Source organism: Peromyscus eremicus, chromosome 3 (assembly GCF_949786415.1).
Source record: "Peromyscus eremicus chromosome 3, PerEre_H2_v1, whole genome shotgun sequence".
In the NCBI taxonomy this organism is placed as follows: Eukaryota; Metazoa; Chordata; class Mammalia; order Rodentia; family Cricetidae; genus Peromyscus; species Peromyscus eremicus.
Window position 1 is genome coordinate 507,405 of NC_081418.1, and position 15,516 is coordinate 522,920.

Here is a 15,516-nt window from a genome sequence, read left to right on the forward strand (position 1 = left end):
ACTCCTCTTTGAATTTTAATTGAAGACTTATTGAATGTTGTTTTCTAAATTTATATTAGTTGCTATCTAAGGTGTAAAGAAAAACTTTTTTTCCCTGCTAGGTGTACAGTTCACTTGTCAGTTTCTCTGCTAAAAGAGAAAGACAAGGAAAAGTGTGAACTGGAAGGAGCTGGAGATTCCTGTCTGGCCTTCTAGTCACATGGGACTTAGAGTGCATGTACATTTTGTAGGGGTGACTCAGGTCCTTCCTCTATTAGAGCAAATGTGCCTGCAGAATACAGCATGGAGTTGACGAGTGCAGTAAGGCAGTTCTAGTGTCAAAAGAAATGTTTAGTTTTTCAAACCACATTTTCAAAGGTCCTATATGGAGTAGTGATTAGTATACTTTTTAAGTAATATGCAATATAGTTCTTTGAAAAATTTAAGTGTCCAGTGGGAATTCTACTTTTCAAATGTTCTGTTCCTTTAACTGAAATGTACTCTTTCTTTTTTTCCTTTTTTTTTTTTTTTCCAGAACTGAGGACCGAACCCAGGGCCTTGTGCTTGCTAGGCAAGTGCTCTACCACTGAGCTAAATCCCCAACCCTGTACTCTTTCTTATATAAGAACATGTTTCTAGTGCTTTGTATAAACCTTGTACTATTGACTAGCATTTCACTCTGTGGTTTAGAGAACTGCATAATGTTTTTCACTGAGAATGTAGCTGGTCAATTGTAAGAGCATACAAGTTGTGAAATCTAAATATAGATATTTCTAAATTTTCTTTTGGACACATACACTTTACTAATATATAATATAAAATTCAAATAAATTATGTAGCTTTATATAATTTTATATTTTATTTTATTTTTTATGTTTTGTTTTATTTTTTATTTTTTTATTTTTTTAAGACGGAATTTCTTCATGTAGCTTTTTTTGTTGTTTGTTTGTTTATTTATTTATTTATTCATTTATTTATTTACTTACTTATTTATGTATGTATGTGTGTATTTATTTATTTATTTATTTATTTATTTATTTATTTATTTATTTATTTATTTATTTATTATGTATACAGAAGAGGGCTCCAGATCTCATTACAGATGGTTGTGAGCCACCATATGGTTGCTGGGAATTGAACTCAGGACCTCTGGAAGAGCCAGTGCTCTTGACCGCTGAGCCATCTCTCCAGCCCTAATTTTATATTTTAAGTAGCTCCTTTAAGTATAATCAATACACATAGTTTACTCACTTAATGTATGCACTAACTTATTTTATCTATATAACTTTGTTTATTTTGGATATCTGTTTCACAGTGAAATCATAGAACCTATGGTCTCAGTGACTGTCATCTTTTACTTACTGTCATGCTACAAAAGGCTATGCACTCCGTAGCATTTATTTCTTATTATTTTGAAATAATAGTTTATTGTAAGTCTGTACCACATGTTATCTGTTTACCAGTTGATAGACGTTTGTATTGATTCTGCACTTTGTTGACTGTGGATAATAATACCACTGAGAACACTCTGGACAAGATTTTGTGTGGAGATACTTAATTTCTGTATATACCTAGGAGCGGAATTGTTAAATCATATGTTAATGATGTTTAACCTTTTTAAAAATTACTTAATCAAAGGATTAATTGATTGGAGGTGATGATGTCGTGTGTGTGTGTGTGTGTGTGTGTGTGTGTGTGTGTGTGTTTTGTGTTTTGTGTGTGTAGGTAAGAGCAAAGCTTGTAGAGTTGGTTCTCTCCTTCCATCATATGGTCTCAGGGGTCAAACCCAGGCCATCAGATTGGTGGTGAGTGCTTTACCCACTTAGCCTTTTCATCAGCCCTAATCTTTTTATGAATTTTTAATATTTTTGAACATTTTATTATTTTTATGGGTATAGGTGTTTTGTCTATATGCATGTCTGTGCACCAGTGTGCAGTGCCTACAAAAGCTAATAGGGGGCATTAGATCCTCTGGGACTGGAGTTGCAGTCATGAGCTGCCATGTAGTTGCTGAGAACTGAACGTGGTTCCTCTGTTAAGAACAGCCAGGCTTCTTTTTTTCTTTTTTCTTTTTTTTTTTTTTTTGTTTTTTTGTTTTTCGAGACAGGGTTTCTCTGTGTAGCGTTGCGCCTTTTCTGGAACTCACTTGGTAGCCCAGGCTGGCCTCGAACTCACAGAGATCCGCCTGGCTCTGCCTCCCGAGTGCTGGGATTAAAGGCGTGTGCCACCACCGCCCAGCAAGGGTTCTTTACTGCTAATCCATCTCTCCAATTATTCCCCCCCTCTTTAATCTCATAGGAGTTTCTAGAATGTTGTCCAAAATAGCTGTGCTATATTCTCACCAGAAGTATATGTAGGCCCCATGTCTTCATCTTCCCTAACATTTGTTAATGTTGGATTTTTTAAAATTATAGCTTTCTTGGTGTCAGAGGCAGTTCTTTGCAATTTTGATTTCCTTTTCCTGAACGCCTGCTCTAATTTCATTTCTGTTGCTATGATAAAACTCCTTGACATAAAGCAACTTAGGGAGAAAGGATTTATTTTAGCTCTCAATTCCAAGTTACAATCCATTGTTGCTTGGAAGTGAAGGCAGAAACTTGAAGCAGCTAATCATATCACATCCACAGGATCAGGGAGAGAGATAAAGGAAGTATGCCTGTTAGCGCTCAGTTTGCTCTTTACACTTCAGAGTTCAGGATCTCTTGCCTAGGGAATGGTGCCACCCATAGTGGCCTTGGTCTTTCTTTAGTGATGAACATAATCAAGGCACTCCCTTTCCTGACATACCCACAGACCAGTTTGAAATAGACAGTTCCTCGTTGAAACTCTTTCCAGATAATTTTAGATTCTGTCAAGTTAACTGTTGTTATTTATTTTTTACTCTTTTGGAGGGCTCACCACCTAGCTCCCAAATAAATCACTCAGGCCTATTCTTGTTTAATAAATGCCCGGCCTTAGCTTGGCTTGTTTCTAGCCAGCTTTTGTTAACTTAAATTACCCCAGCTTTTCTTAACTTAAATTATCCCATCTATCTGTTGCCTCTGGGATTTTCCTTTTTTAATTCCTGTATACCTTTCTTGTTTTTTTACTCTGTGGCTTGCTGTGTAGCTGGGTGGCTGGCCTCTAAAGTCCTCCTCCTTCTCTGGCTCCTCCTTCCTCTCCTCCTAAATTTTTTCTTCTATTAATTCTTTTTGCCTGCCAGCCCCACCTATTCTTTCTCCTGCCTCGTTATTGGCTGTTCAGCTCTTTATTAGACTATCAGGTGTTTTACACGGGCACGGTAATACAGCTTCACAGAGTTCAGCAAATGCGACATAAACAAAAATAACACAACTTAAAATAATATTCTACAACAGTTAACAATTAAAACTGTCAAAATGACAATGATATTGATCTTTTTGTATTTTGATCATTCATATATATATATATATAATTTTGGAAATATTTATTTTAATCTGCTACTCTGTTTTGGTGTTTGTAATTGAACTTAGAACCTTGTTGATGATGAACAAATGCTCTACAATTGAAATACATCCTTACTTTCTTTACCCACTTTTATATTAGTGTGTCATTTTTTGTTTAGTTCTAAGAGTTCTTTATATATTACAGGATATGTCTCGTTTCAGTTATACAATTTTGAAATATTTCCTTCTATTGAATAGATTCTTTATTTTCTTGATGATGTTTTTTGAGAAATACAAGCTTTTCCTTTGAAAGCCAGGCATGACAGTGACTGCTTAAAATTCTAACAGTATTAGAAGACAGGAGTCCTAAATCTGCTAGCCCCAGGTCCCAGTGAAAGAGCCTGTCTCAAAGAGTAGGGTGAACAACTTCTAAGGAATAACTCAAGATTAACCTCTAACCCTCTACACACACACACACACACACACACACACACACACACACACACTCTTAAATTTAAAAAAGTTACTACATTGATTTATTGAATGTGGGAGGATGACATGCCACAGTGTATGTTTGAAGGTCAGAGGATAATTTCAGAGTATCCATTCTCTCTTTCCATCACATTGGTCCTTGGATTTGAACTGAAGTCTCCAGGCTTGGCAGCATGTACTTTTACTTGTTGAGCCATTTTGCCTGTTCAAACATTTTTAATTGTGATTAAGTATGGTCTATCTTTTTCTTTTATTTATTTATTTTGGTATTGTGTGTAAAAAGCAATGCTTAACACAAGATCATGAAGATTTTTCTTTTCTGAGAGTTTAATAGTTCTGGCTCTTTCATTTAACTTTTTTTTTTTTTTCCAAGACAGGGTTTCTCTGTGCAGTTTTGCGCCTTTCCTGGATCTCGCTCTGTAGACCAGGCTGGACTTGAACTCACAAAGATCCGCCTGCCTCTGCCTCCCGAGTGCTGGGATTAAAGGCGTGCACCACCACTGCCCGACTCATTTAACTCTTTAATCCATGTTAGAATAGTGTGGGGGGGGGCATTCTGCTTTTAAAAAAATTTTTATTTTTATTTTTATTTTTATTTTTATTTATACATCTAAGTGAATATGTGCCACTTGCCTTGGTACTTGCAGAGGTTGAAAGAGGTGTTAGGGCACCTGGAGCTGGAGTTACAGAGTTGTGAGCAGCCCAGTATGGGTGCTAGGAACTGAGTTTTGGTCCTGGAAGAGCAGCAAGCAGTAACCACATAGCAATCTCTCCTGCTCCACCCCCACCCTGTGCACCTTTTGTTCATCTCGGCATCATTTGTTCCAAAGATTTCTGTTTTTAAACCATTTGTATTGGTACTCTCTTTGAAAATATTTCTAGTTCCAACCCACTCTTTTTTTTTTTTATGTATTTCTAATATTTTTTCTGTAAAATAGATTCATACGTTCTGTCTGTCTCTGTCTCTCTCTCTCAACAGGGTCTCTTTACATACCCCTGGCTGTCCTGGAACTTGCTCTGTAGACTAGATTATCCTCAAACTCACAGAGATTCACCTGCCTCTGCCTCAAGCACTGGGCTTAAAGGTGTGCGCCATCGTGCCTGGCCCTGGAATAGCTTCTTGACTGTGTTCATTAGGGCAGAAGGAAGTTGTCTTTATACCTTTTGATATACTTCACAAGCCTGTAATTGGTGAGATAACTTGTCCCTCTTGATCTTTTAGATAGTTGATATTTTAGCACACTTTACAGTGCTCTTAGAAATTCTTTAAAAGAAGACCATCTCAGCTGGGTTTGTGATGCATGCTCTAATTGTAGCATTTGAGAGACTAGGGCAGGAAGATTAGTAGTTCAAAGCCAGTGTCAGCTATATAGTAAGTTTGAGGCCAGCCTTTTCTATAAGACCCTGTTTCTAAGGAAGGAAAGGGGCAAACCTGCTTTCTCTCAGGTACTAGGGCATGCGTCAGTGTGTTCCCTAGAAGAAACTCAGCTGCCTTCTCCTGTGTGACGGCAGTAGCAGGTATGGGTGTATAATTGGAGCATAATGTTACATAAAGCATAACATTACACTTGCTGTGGTGAATTGATTTGAGAAGTAGTTTCAGTTACCACGAGGTAGGTCATTAATAAAAGCTTCAGAAGAAACTATCATCACTGGTGTGAGCAGGAGTGTAAATGTGAGGCTAAGCTACTGCTCTGCTTCAGGGAGATCTACGGGGTAGTGTCATCCAGTAGAAATACAGTATAGACCTTCCTTGTAATTTAAGATTCTGATGGCCACATTAAACAAAGTAAAAAGAGTTGAGTGACATTAATGTTAATAATATATTTAACTCATATATAAAACATCTTAAAAAGTGATATATAAAAGTTGCTTTTCGCCGGGCGGTGGTGGCGCACGCCTTTAATCCCAGCACTCGGGAGGCAGAGGCAGGCGGATCTCTGTGAGTTCGAGGCCAGCCTGGGCTACCAAGTAAGTTCCAGGAGAGGCGCAAAGCTACACAGAGAAACCCTGTCTCGAAAAACCAAAAAAAAAAAAAAAAAGTTGCTTTTCACCCCCTTTGCAGAGGCCAGTTCAGGGAAAACAGTCATAGTCCCCCATTAGGAAGACAGCTTAACAGCCAGGCAGGCTTTGGCATCCAAATTGAGATACTATGTGTTTTCTATTGGGACATGATTAGAAGTAACAATTAACTTTTATGTAAGTTCGTCCTTCATTTTGTTTTGTTTTGTTTTTTAAGACACGGTTTATCTGTGTAGCTATGACTATCCTAGAATTTACTCTGTAGACCAGGCTGTCTTCAAACTCAGAGATCCACCTGCTTCTGCCTCCTGAGTACTGGCATGTGCCACCACCACCCGGCTAATTCTGATTTTTTCAAGTAAGAAAAACTAACTTCTTTATAAGCTGATAGCTGAATATACTTACCTTTTAATAATCTCCACGGGATGTTTTCTTACTTATAAAGTTGTACATCATAGGATAAGGTGCTTATTCATTACAATAAAATTTTAATAGCATTGTCTGAAAAAATCCTGAATCTCTGAATGAAAAGATGCTTATGAAAAATACTCCATTAATAAAGGAGAAGGTCACCACCCTCTGTCAGCCAATGTGATGAAGCACTGTTTGAATTCAATTAAAATGAATGGAATGACTTTAACTTTAATGAGTGGAATTTCTTCTTAATGTGCGACAAGTTCTAGTTTTCCTCATACTAAGAAACTCAAATTTGCCTATAATGCATGGTTTGCTTTTCGTAAATAGAATTTTTTTCCCTGCTGTTTCAGGCCAGAGCCTCAGCAGAAAGCTCCTTTAGTTCCTCCTCCTCCACCACCACCACCACCACCACCACCACCACCACCGCTGCCAGACCCAGTGCCCCCAGAGCCAGAGGAGGAGATTCTGGGATCAGATGATGAGGAGCAGGAGGACCCCGCAGATTACTGCAAAGGTGATGTGGTGGAATGGCAGGGTGGGCTTGCTTTCCTTGTAGGGCTACCAAGTAAGTTGGGGAGTGGGCCAGGGGAGTTAGTGCAGTAACTACTTGATATTTATTAAATTAGCCTCCTAAATTTACTATTAGAATGATGCCAGAAAGTGTAGGTCATAGAAATTGTAAGAGAAAGAAAAATATGTATGTTCATAAATACTCTAGGCACCTTAAACACATTTGATACAATTAAATATAAAGGGCACAAGAAACCATCTAAGAAGAGCATTGGAGCAGAAGTACCAGGCTCCTGACAGAAGCTAATTGTAACTTTTGTATTTGGCTTTTAGCTTTCTGCCTGTTAGGCTAAAAGGGAAACATTCCCTTCCCTTTGTAGCATTGCATTGCTCATTGTTTGTGGAAAGAAAGTGTGCATGTTGTTTACAGAGACAGACTTTCTGGCATTGTACTTAAAGAAAAAAAGACATTCTGTGGGTTGGTTCTGCTGTTATGTGGCATAGTAGGTTTTGCTTTCATCTATGATTCCACAGAAACTATTGAAGTAAAATGTTCTTTTCTTTTTTTTTTTTTCCCCCAGACAGGGTTTCTCTGTGTAGTTTTGGTGCCTGTCTTGAATCTCGCTCTGTAGACCAGGCTAGCCTCGAACTCACAGAGATCCACTCGGTTCTGCCTCCCAATTGCTGGGATTAAAGGCGTGGGCTGCCGCCGCCGCCGCCGCCGCCGCCGCCGCCGCCACCACCACCACTCAGCTGTAGAATGTTCTTGTATTGATGCTTAAGACCAAAAATGTGCAGTTAAAACTCCTAAGCAACAAGCATGTTGTGTGATGAATATTGATATCAGATGCTAGAAAGCTGGCTGTACTTTGTATAGGTTGGAATCTGAAGGCCTTGAAGAAAAGGAAGTTACAGTCTCTCTTTAGCTGTCTCTTCTCTTGCTCACTTGGATTTTCATTTCTTGCAATTCTGAGAGTCTGCATTGTTGGTAAGATAGTTTACCTGCTGCAGATTGAAGTATGGAATTCAGATTCCGTGTAACATAAGGGTAAAATGACGGAAGATGCATATGTGAACAAACTATAAACCTGAGTGAATTTCTAGGCCTGTAGTGTCTTAGCAGTTTATCCTTATCTAATGAATGCAATCAATTGTGCTGTTGGTTAAGGAATATTGTCTGCTCAGAACAAGGCTGAGTTATTCTGGTATGAAAGTATAAGAACTTAAGTTCCTGTAATCTAATTCTCTGATAGAGACAGGTGTTTACCCATAGAATTAATGTTTCCTTTTCTTTGTTTTTTAAAAAGATTTTAAAATTTTTGTGTGTAAGCATGTTTTGCCTGTATCTATGCAGGAGTACTACATGCATACCTAGTGCCCACAGAGGTCATAAGAGGGCATCAGATCCCCCTGGAACTGGAGTTTTATAAGTGGTTGTGAGCTACCATCTGGTGCAGGGAATTGACCCCAGGTTTCCTGGAAGAGCAGCCAGTGCTCTTATCTGGTAAGCTGACTCTCCAGCACCTAGGATCACTATTTTCATTAGAAAAGATAGTGGCTCTTCTTCAGCATCTGTCACTGTTATGACATCAGTAGTCTATGCTGTCTAATAAAAGAGATGCAGTTTGGAAAGACAGAAGAAGGAATTCATCATTCTCCCTGTGCGTCTGCATTTCTTGGTTTGGGAAATGCCGTTGTGGTGAGCTATGGACTACTGATTTTGATGTTGACTAGTAGAAATCATTATTTAGGAACTGTTCTCTTCAGCAAACAAGTTCTTCCATGCTGGCATGAACACTGTGTGTTGTTCACTGTGTAGGTCAGGAGGTGAAGCTAATATTTCTTCAGACCTCAGTGAGCTAGCACAGGGGACATTCCATTCCCAAATAGAGGACTTAAGAATGAAGGGTCATTTAGAACTGATTATAGGTAGAAGTTATGGAACTCTAAAATTTCTAGGAGTATTAAAGTCAGTCTCAAGAAGGCATATTAGTGGTAGAGCGCTTGCCTAGCAAGTGCAAGGCCCTGGGTTCGGTCCTCAGCTCCGGAAAAAAAAAAAAAAGAAGGCATATTAGAGATGGTGACAACTTTTGTTTCACTGTGTGTGCAAGCTCACAGTTTTGTGCTCATGCTGGTGTGGTTTCACTATCAATCTCATTCTCACTCTTACTGTCACTTTTGCTCATCCTTAAACTTGGTAAGTAGCTTGTGCCTTTCATTATTAGCATTGCATGTGTCAGATGTCTCTGAAGTTTTGTGGTATGGACCATAAAGGTTGTCTAAAATCACTGATAGAAATACATTCAAAGAATCTGTCTATATTAGTCAGATTTCTGTTGCTGCAACAAAATTACTTGAGATAAGTAAAAAGAAGAAAAGGTTGATTTTAATTTATGGTGTTGGGTTTAGAAAGTGGCCAGGAAGGAAGGAGAGAAAAGTAGACATTAGACTCCTAATAGCCAGTTCAAAGACATGCCCTACAGTAACCTAACTTCCTTGTAAAGGTTCTTCTTTTTCCCAGTGGCACTGTGGGCTAGTGACCAAGCTTTTAACACATGGCTTTTGAAATATATTGAAGAGTAAGCCATAACAAAATCCTAAGAGTGGATTAGGATGTCTGAATGGAGAATTGTGGCCTCCATGTTCTTTTTCTTCATGGATTTGGGGGGTGGGGAGCTTTTGACACCAGAACTGGGTGAACTTAAAGTTATTTAACTCATTCTCCTTGCATCCTCTGAATACTCGTGCATATTTTATTATTTTTGCCTGTAATCAAGTGCATTCTCCTATAAACCCCAGCACAATCCTCAGAGATCAGGAAGTTAACACTGATGTTAGCCCCATTCAGCCATTACACTTTGTTTTGAATTTGCTAGTTGCCTGATATTTCTTATTATATAGAATGATTTTGTGATAGAATCACATTACACATTTTGATTTTCTGGTTATTTAATCTATCTGGAAGTTATTCAGTATTTGTTTGGCTTTTGTGACCTTCACATTTTTTTTTTTTAAAGTGATGTTTCTCAGAAAACCTCCAAAGTTATAATTTGTTCTTCTCAAGTGTCCTAACAGGTGGCACACAAGTTTGATTTAGTCCCTTACTGGTGATAGCATCATTTAATTAAGATGATGGATGTCAGATATCTCTACTGTATTCTTTCCTCCTGCTAATTAATAGGCATTTTGTTGAAAGTTAGAGACTGAATGGATGTCTTATTCAATATATACATCCTACTTCAGCTGTCTGACTATATGTCAGGTAGTCTCACTTATCAGAGAGAGAGAGAGAGAGAGAGAGAGAGAGAGAGAGAATTTCAGTGGGTTATCTTCCTTCCTTCCTTCCTTCCTTTTTTTTTTTTTTTCCCCCGAGACAGGATTTCTTTGTGTAGTCTTGGTACCTGTGCTGGACTCCCTCTGTAGACCAGGCTGGCCTTGAACTCTGGCTCTGCCTCCCAAATGCTAGGATTAAAGGCATGCACCACCACTGCCCAGCAGGTTATCTTCATTTCTTTTGGTGCTTGAATTACCCCACATTTAGCCTTTTTAATTTGGGTGTGTATTCTTTTGAAATGTCTTGGTCATTCTTTGAACTCTTTCAGTTTTATTAAAAACAAAAACAACTTTCAATTACCATAAGACATTCCAGATTTATCTTATATTTTCCTGTCCTAGCTCTAGAATAAACATTTTTCATGTGGGACTCTGATTCCTTTTTGTGAAGAACAGTATTTAGAAAGCAAGATCTGGGTATTAGATATATTTATAGTATTAGGGTCATTTTAATTACTTCATTAGTGATGGTTGTCATTATTGTTTCCATCTGTGACAGATAGGGACATACACTCCTTTTATGTTTACTTCTGTATTCTTCTGGGTGTGTATTGGGCTCAATCTGACAGCTCTAATTCTGTGGTAGTATCAGAAGATGCAGCCTAGTTTTCTCTTTTTCCATTTTTGTAATCTCTGTAATTGTAGCCTAAACTTTCATTTTTGCATTGTTTACTTAGCTATTTTCTCAGTGGTAGCTGACACCACTTTATCTGATGTCTTTTCCTTTCCTTCTTACTTTCCTGTCATGTACTTGTTCATTGTTGCCTGGCCCTGCCCAATAGCTTGTGGACTGGGTTGTTAAGAAAGGGCTTCCTTCTCAGGGCAGAATTATATTTCACTTAGGCCAAGGTGCCTTGTGTTCCTCCATCTGTTCCTCTTGTTTATATTGCCTCTATTCCTATAGAACCTTTGTCCTACAAGCCACTTTTCAGTTCTCCCAGGATAAATAAGACATCATCACTAACCAAATGTACCACATACCCTTTTTCTTTTCGGAAGTAATGTTTGTTCACCAGAAAAGGAACAGGCATTCAGCAGAGACACCCATAACCTGGAACCCCATCTCTTCATAGTATCCTCATTCCTTTGGGGCTCTGCTGTTCTTAGTCATTTGTTACCAACTAAGTTGTATCTGATTAGTCTTTTTACTGCCTCAAGTTTTCAGTTCTACTTAAAAATTGTGAACTATGAACATAGTTGAGCATGTGCCCTTGTGGTATGATTGCGCATTCCCTGGGTATATGCCCAAGAGTGGAGTAGCTGGGTCTTGAGGGAGGTTGATTCCCAATTTTCTTTTTTTGTTGTTGTTGTTTTTTTTTTTCGAGACAGGGTTTCTCTGTGTAGCTTTGCGCCTTTCCTGGATCTCGCTCTGTAGACCAGGCTGGCCTCGAACTCAAAAAGATCCGCCTGCCTCTGCCTCCCGAGTGCTGGGACTAAAGGCGTGCACCACCACCGCCTGGCTGATTCCCAATTTTCTAAGAAAGTGCCATATTAATTTCCAAAGTGGCTGTACAAGCTTGCATTCCCACCAGCAGTGGAGGGTTGTTCCCCTTGCTCCATATCCTCTCCTACATATGCTGTCTTCAGTGTTTTTGCTCTTAGCCATTCTGCCGTGTGTAAGATGTTATCTCAGAGTTGTTTTGATTTGCATTTCCCTGACGATTAAGGATGTTGAGCAATTCCTTAAATGTCTTTCAGCCATTTGAGCTTCTGTTGAGAATTCTCTGTTTAGTTCTATAGCCCATTTTTAAGTAGGACTGTTGAGTATTTTGTTGTCTATTTTCACGTAAAGGCCACTAATTATATTTCTGCTGTTGCTAAAATATTTTCATTGCTTCTCTCTGTTTGCCGTGGCATTCTTTAGATTGGGACTTTTCTTGCCTTTTCTCTCTAGCCAGCTTGCTCATTTATGACTGTCCGTGAGGATTATGGACTAGTATCTGAAAGCCCTGATTTAGACCATGACTCTTGCTTTTTGACAAGTACCTTTAACTCTATTCTTTGATTCTTTATCTATAATATAATAACATCATCCCCTTTATAATATGAATTATCTTGCTTCTTAAGATTTTATGCGGGTTAAAATGAGATAAACATGTGAAGTATGTGGCTGTCACATAGATTATTAAAGGATATAAATTTCACTTCCTTGTCTCTGTCTCTGTTCAGTCATTCCCCTTTGGGGTCTATCTCCTGCTGTATTTTTCTGATGCCCCCAGTGATAACTGGTTCCCTTAGATTGTACCCGCCTGTCTTATGGAGGAAGATTTCCTTAGTCTGTGAACAGCTTTCAGCACTGGTTGTGTTTTTATGTATGTCACCTCTGGGCAGTTTTCTGGGTAGGAACTATAGCAGTAGGCTTTGTGGTTTATTCAGTTTCTACTTCCAGACCAAAGCGCATGAGTTAGATATGAGTATAGCCTATGAACAAACACTTCTAGGAAGTCTTATGAAATATGAGGAAGTACTTTCCTCATGAGTATCTGCAGAAAAGCCTGTGTCACAGAGAGTTTTTAAGATTCTCAGGAGTCAGAAGTCCATACCATTCACTCCTGAGTTGGAGTCCGTTGGGAGTCTTGCAGGCCCTTAATCAGGTAATTTTAGTGTACATTGAAGGCTATGGTTTGTCCACCTAAAGTGTGTATAGAAAACTGTGTGTGTGTGTGTGTGTGTGTGTGTGTGTGTGTGTGTTTACATATGTATACAGGTTGCTCATCTGTGTGTGCCTCTGTGCACATTCATGGAGGCCAGAGGAAGATGTTGAATGTCTAGCTCTATCACTCCGCCTTGTTCTTTTGAGTCAAGTCACTCACTGAACCTGGTGGAACTCAACTGCTTTTGAGTTTATGACTGGCCAATAAGCCTGTCATCCTCTGTTCTCCCTGGAGTTAATAGGTACATGCCACTACACCTTGCCCTTATGTGGGGGCTGGGACCTACACTCAGATCCTCATGTTTGCATAGCAAGAACAAATACCCACTGAGCCATCTTTCCAGTCCATATACCATACCTCAAAAATTCCAAAAGTGCAACTAATTCTTGGCGTTTTATTCCACTCTACACTTGTGTGTGAGTCACCATCTAAGGCAACACTTTAATACGTTTCTTCATGGTGTGGTGACTCCTAACCATAAATAAAATTATTTCATTGCTACTTCATAACTTTAATTTAGCTATTGTCATGAATAGTAATGTGAATATCGATATGCGACCCCCAAGGGGGTTTCCACAGGTTGGAAACTGCTAATCTAAAGGGAAGCATTGCTTTGGATGATCTGTTGTTCCTTTCTGGAACCTCAATACACGTCTGCTCTACAGCACTATTGAATGGCAACAAGAGGAACATGGGGTTTTTTGTTTGTGTTTTTATTTTTTATCTTAGGCTGTCTGCTCTGACTGGCTCCCTAAGTTCTCTACAAAGTTGCCAAGTCATTCTTTGATGAGTGACAGCTTTGTAGTGTTTCATCACTGTATCATTTCTTGAGAAACTGATTTCGACACAGTTGTGGTCTGACTTGGTATGAAAACGTTATTTCCTTGGACATGTCTTCATGAAACCCTAATTAACTAGTAGCCTCCCCACTTTTCTTACAGCAGTCCTCTCTGGGACAGCACTGTCAATGATGTATAATTAGACATTTATTTAATGTTCACGCATAATCTCCTTTTTACTAATATGAAATGTTTCTGTGGTTAAAGGCTGTGTATTTTGTTCATCTGACTGCATCTGAGCTATCCAAGTGCAGTAAATACTTTTCTGTTCTGATAAAGGAGCTGTCTTAAAATTGGTAGTATGAAGCCAGGAGGTGGTGCACACGCCTTTAATTCCAGTACTCTGGAGGCAGAGGCAGGCAAATCTCTGAGTTCGAGGCCAGCCTGGTCTACAGAAACCAAAGAAACTGAAAAAAAAGAAAAGAAAAGAAAAAAGGCAATGTGTTGATTCTGTGTGAGTCTGAGAAGGCAATGTATGAGCAGGTTGACAGACCTGGAGGACTTATAAACTGTAGAATCCAGTTTTTTTTTTCATTTTCACATTGAATCTTAAAATTGCTCCCTCATGTTCCAGAGTTCTTAGAAATGGCACACGTTTTAGTGGCAAACAGACTGTATCTTTAGAAATCCCAACAGTATCTTTAAAAGCATGCTACATATAATTATTTGTGAACTTAGACTTTCTTTCTTTGCTTATGTATGTGCGCTTTCCATCTTTGGAAAGTATAAACTGGCTGGATTCTGATATTCTGAATTTTAATGTGGTGCTTTCAGGTTTTACTGGCTTTACAATTTTCCCCAGAGTACACAGTTCACGGTATCGCAGCATAAGCTGCTTCTTTACCTTTAAGAAAAAAGTAGCACTTATGTGAAACTTATCTAAGACTGTCCTATGTCAGGGTTCTTCATTAGGGAGGGGAGTGGTTTCCTGTTTGTGGTGTTGGGAGATGATGTATGAGACTTATTTAAGTCTGTCCTATGTCAGGGGTCTTCATTGAGGAGTGGAGTGTTTTCCTGTTTGTGATGTTGAGAGATTATTAATTAATTAATTATTATTATTATTATTATTATTATTATTATTATTATTTTGGTTTCTATAGTTGAGGCTGCTTCATTGGCATCTTTTGGGTAGAGGCCTGGGATGTTGTCCATCTTCTATGCTTAGTACAGTTCCTGTTTTGTAAATTACCAAGGTCCTAACAGTGCTAAGTTGAACAACTGTGTCCTTTGGAATAACTCTTTTTCTCTGTTAAAATGATGTCATGTATTCTTGTGTTTTATAGAATACAGTTGTCCATTTCTATTCTTTTAGATATACTAAAACTTGTAGTGCTGCACACAATCCTAATTAAAGAAGTATATGCTCTTGAACTTAGTTCATAAGGTATGTTTGCATTTCTTTATGGAGACTTGGGAGATTCTTGTCCATTGGTGTTGAACAGGGAATATATATTTGCCAAATAACATAGCACATAGAAAATCTTTGGTTTTCATTATATTAATATGTATTTTTTTTTTGTTTTGTTTTTTTGAGACAGAGTTTCTCTGTGTAGCTTTACGCCTTTCCTGGAACTCACTCTGTAGTCCAGGCTGGCCTCAAACTCACAGAGATCTGCCTGCCTCTGCCTCCCGAGTGCTGAGATTAAAGGTGTGCGCCACCACTGCCCAGCTAATATGTAAATTTTGCTCCAATAAAAAATAGCTGTTGAAGGGCCTTGACACTGATAGCCATATATGCAAGGGGACCAGGTTTTAGACCTCTAGAATCCATTTGAATGCTAGATTGACATGGTTGCCATCCTGTAACTTCTGCTTCAGAAGGCCTAGACAGAGAATCCCCAAAGCAAGTTGACTAATGAGACCAGG

The 15,516-nt window shown here is 38.7% G+C and overlaps 1 protein-coding gene across 11 annotated transcripts in view; it reads left to right on the plus strand.

The window, feature by feature from the left end:
• Window positions 1-15,516, plus strand: part of Srpk2 (SRSF protein kinase 2) — a 218,734-nt gene that overhangs the window by 133,362 nt on the left and 69,856 nt on the right. For 9 of the 11 annotated variants that reach the window (XM_059257199.1, XM_059257196.1, XM_059257202.1 and 6 more), the window contains one exon: window positions 6,665-6,828. The exons of the other annotated variants lie outside the window; for them this stretch is intronic. In XM_059257199.1, coding sequence (XP_059113182.1) covers window positions 6,665-6,828 — 164 coding nt within the window. The remainder of the gene's footprint in view (window positions 1-6,664; window positions 6,829-15,516) is intronic. 11 annotated transcript variants of the gene reach the window in all.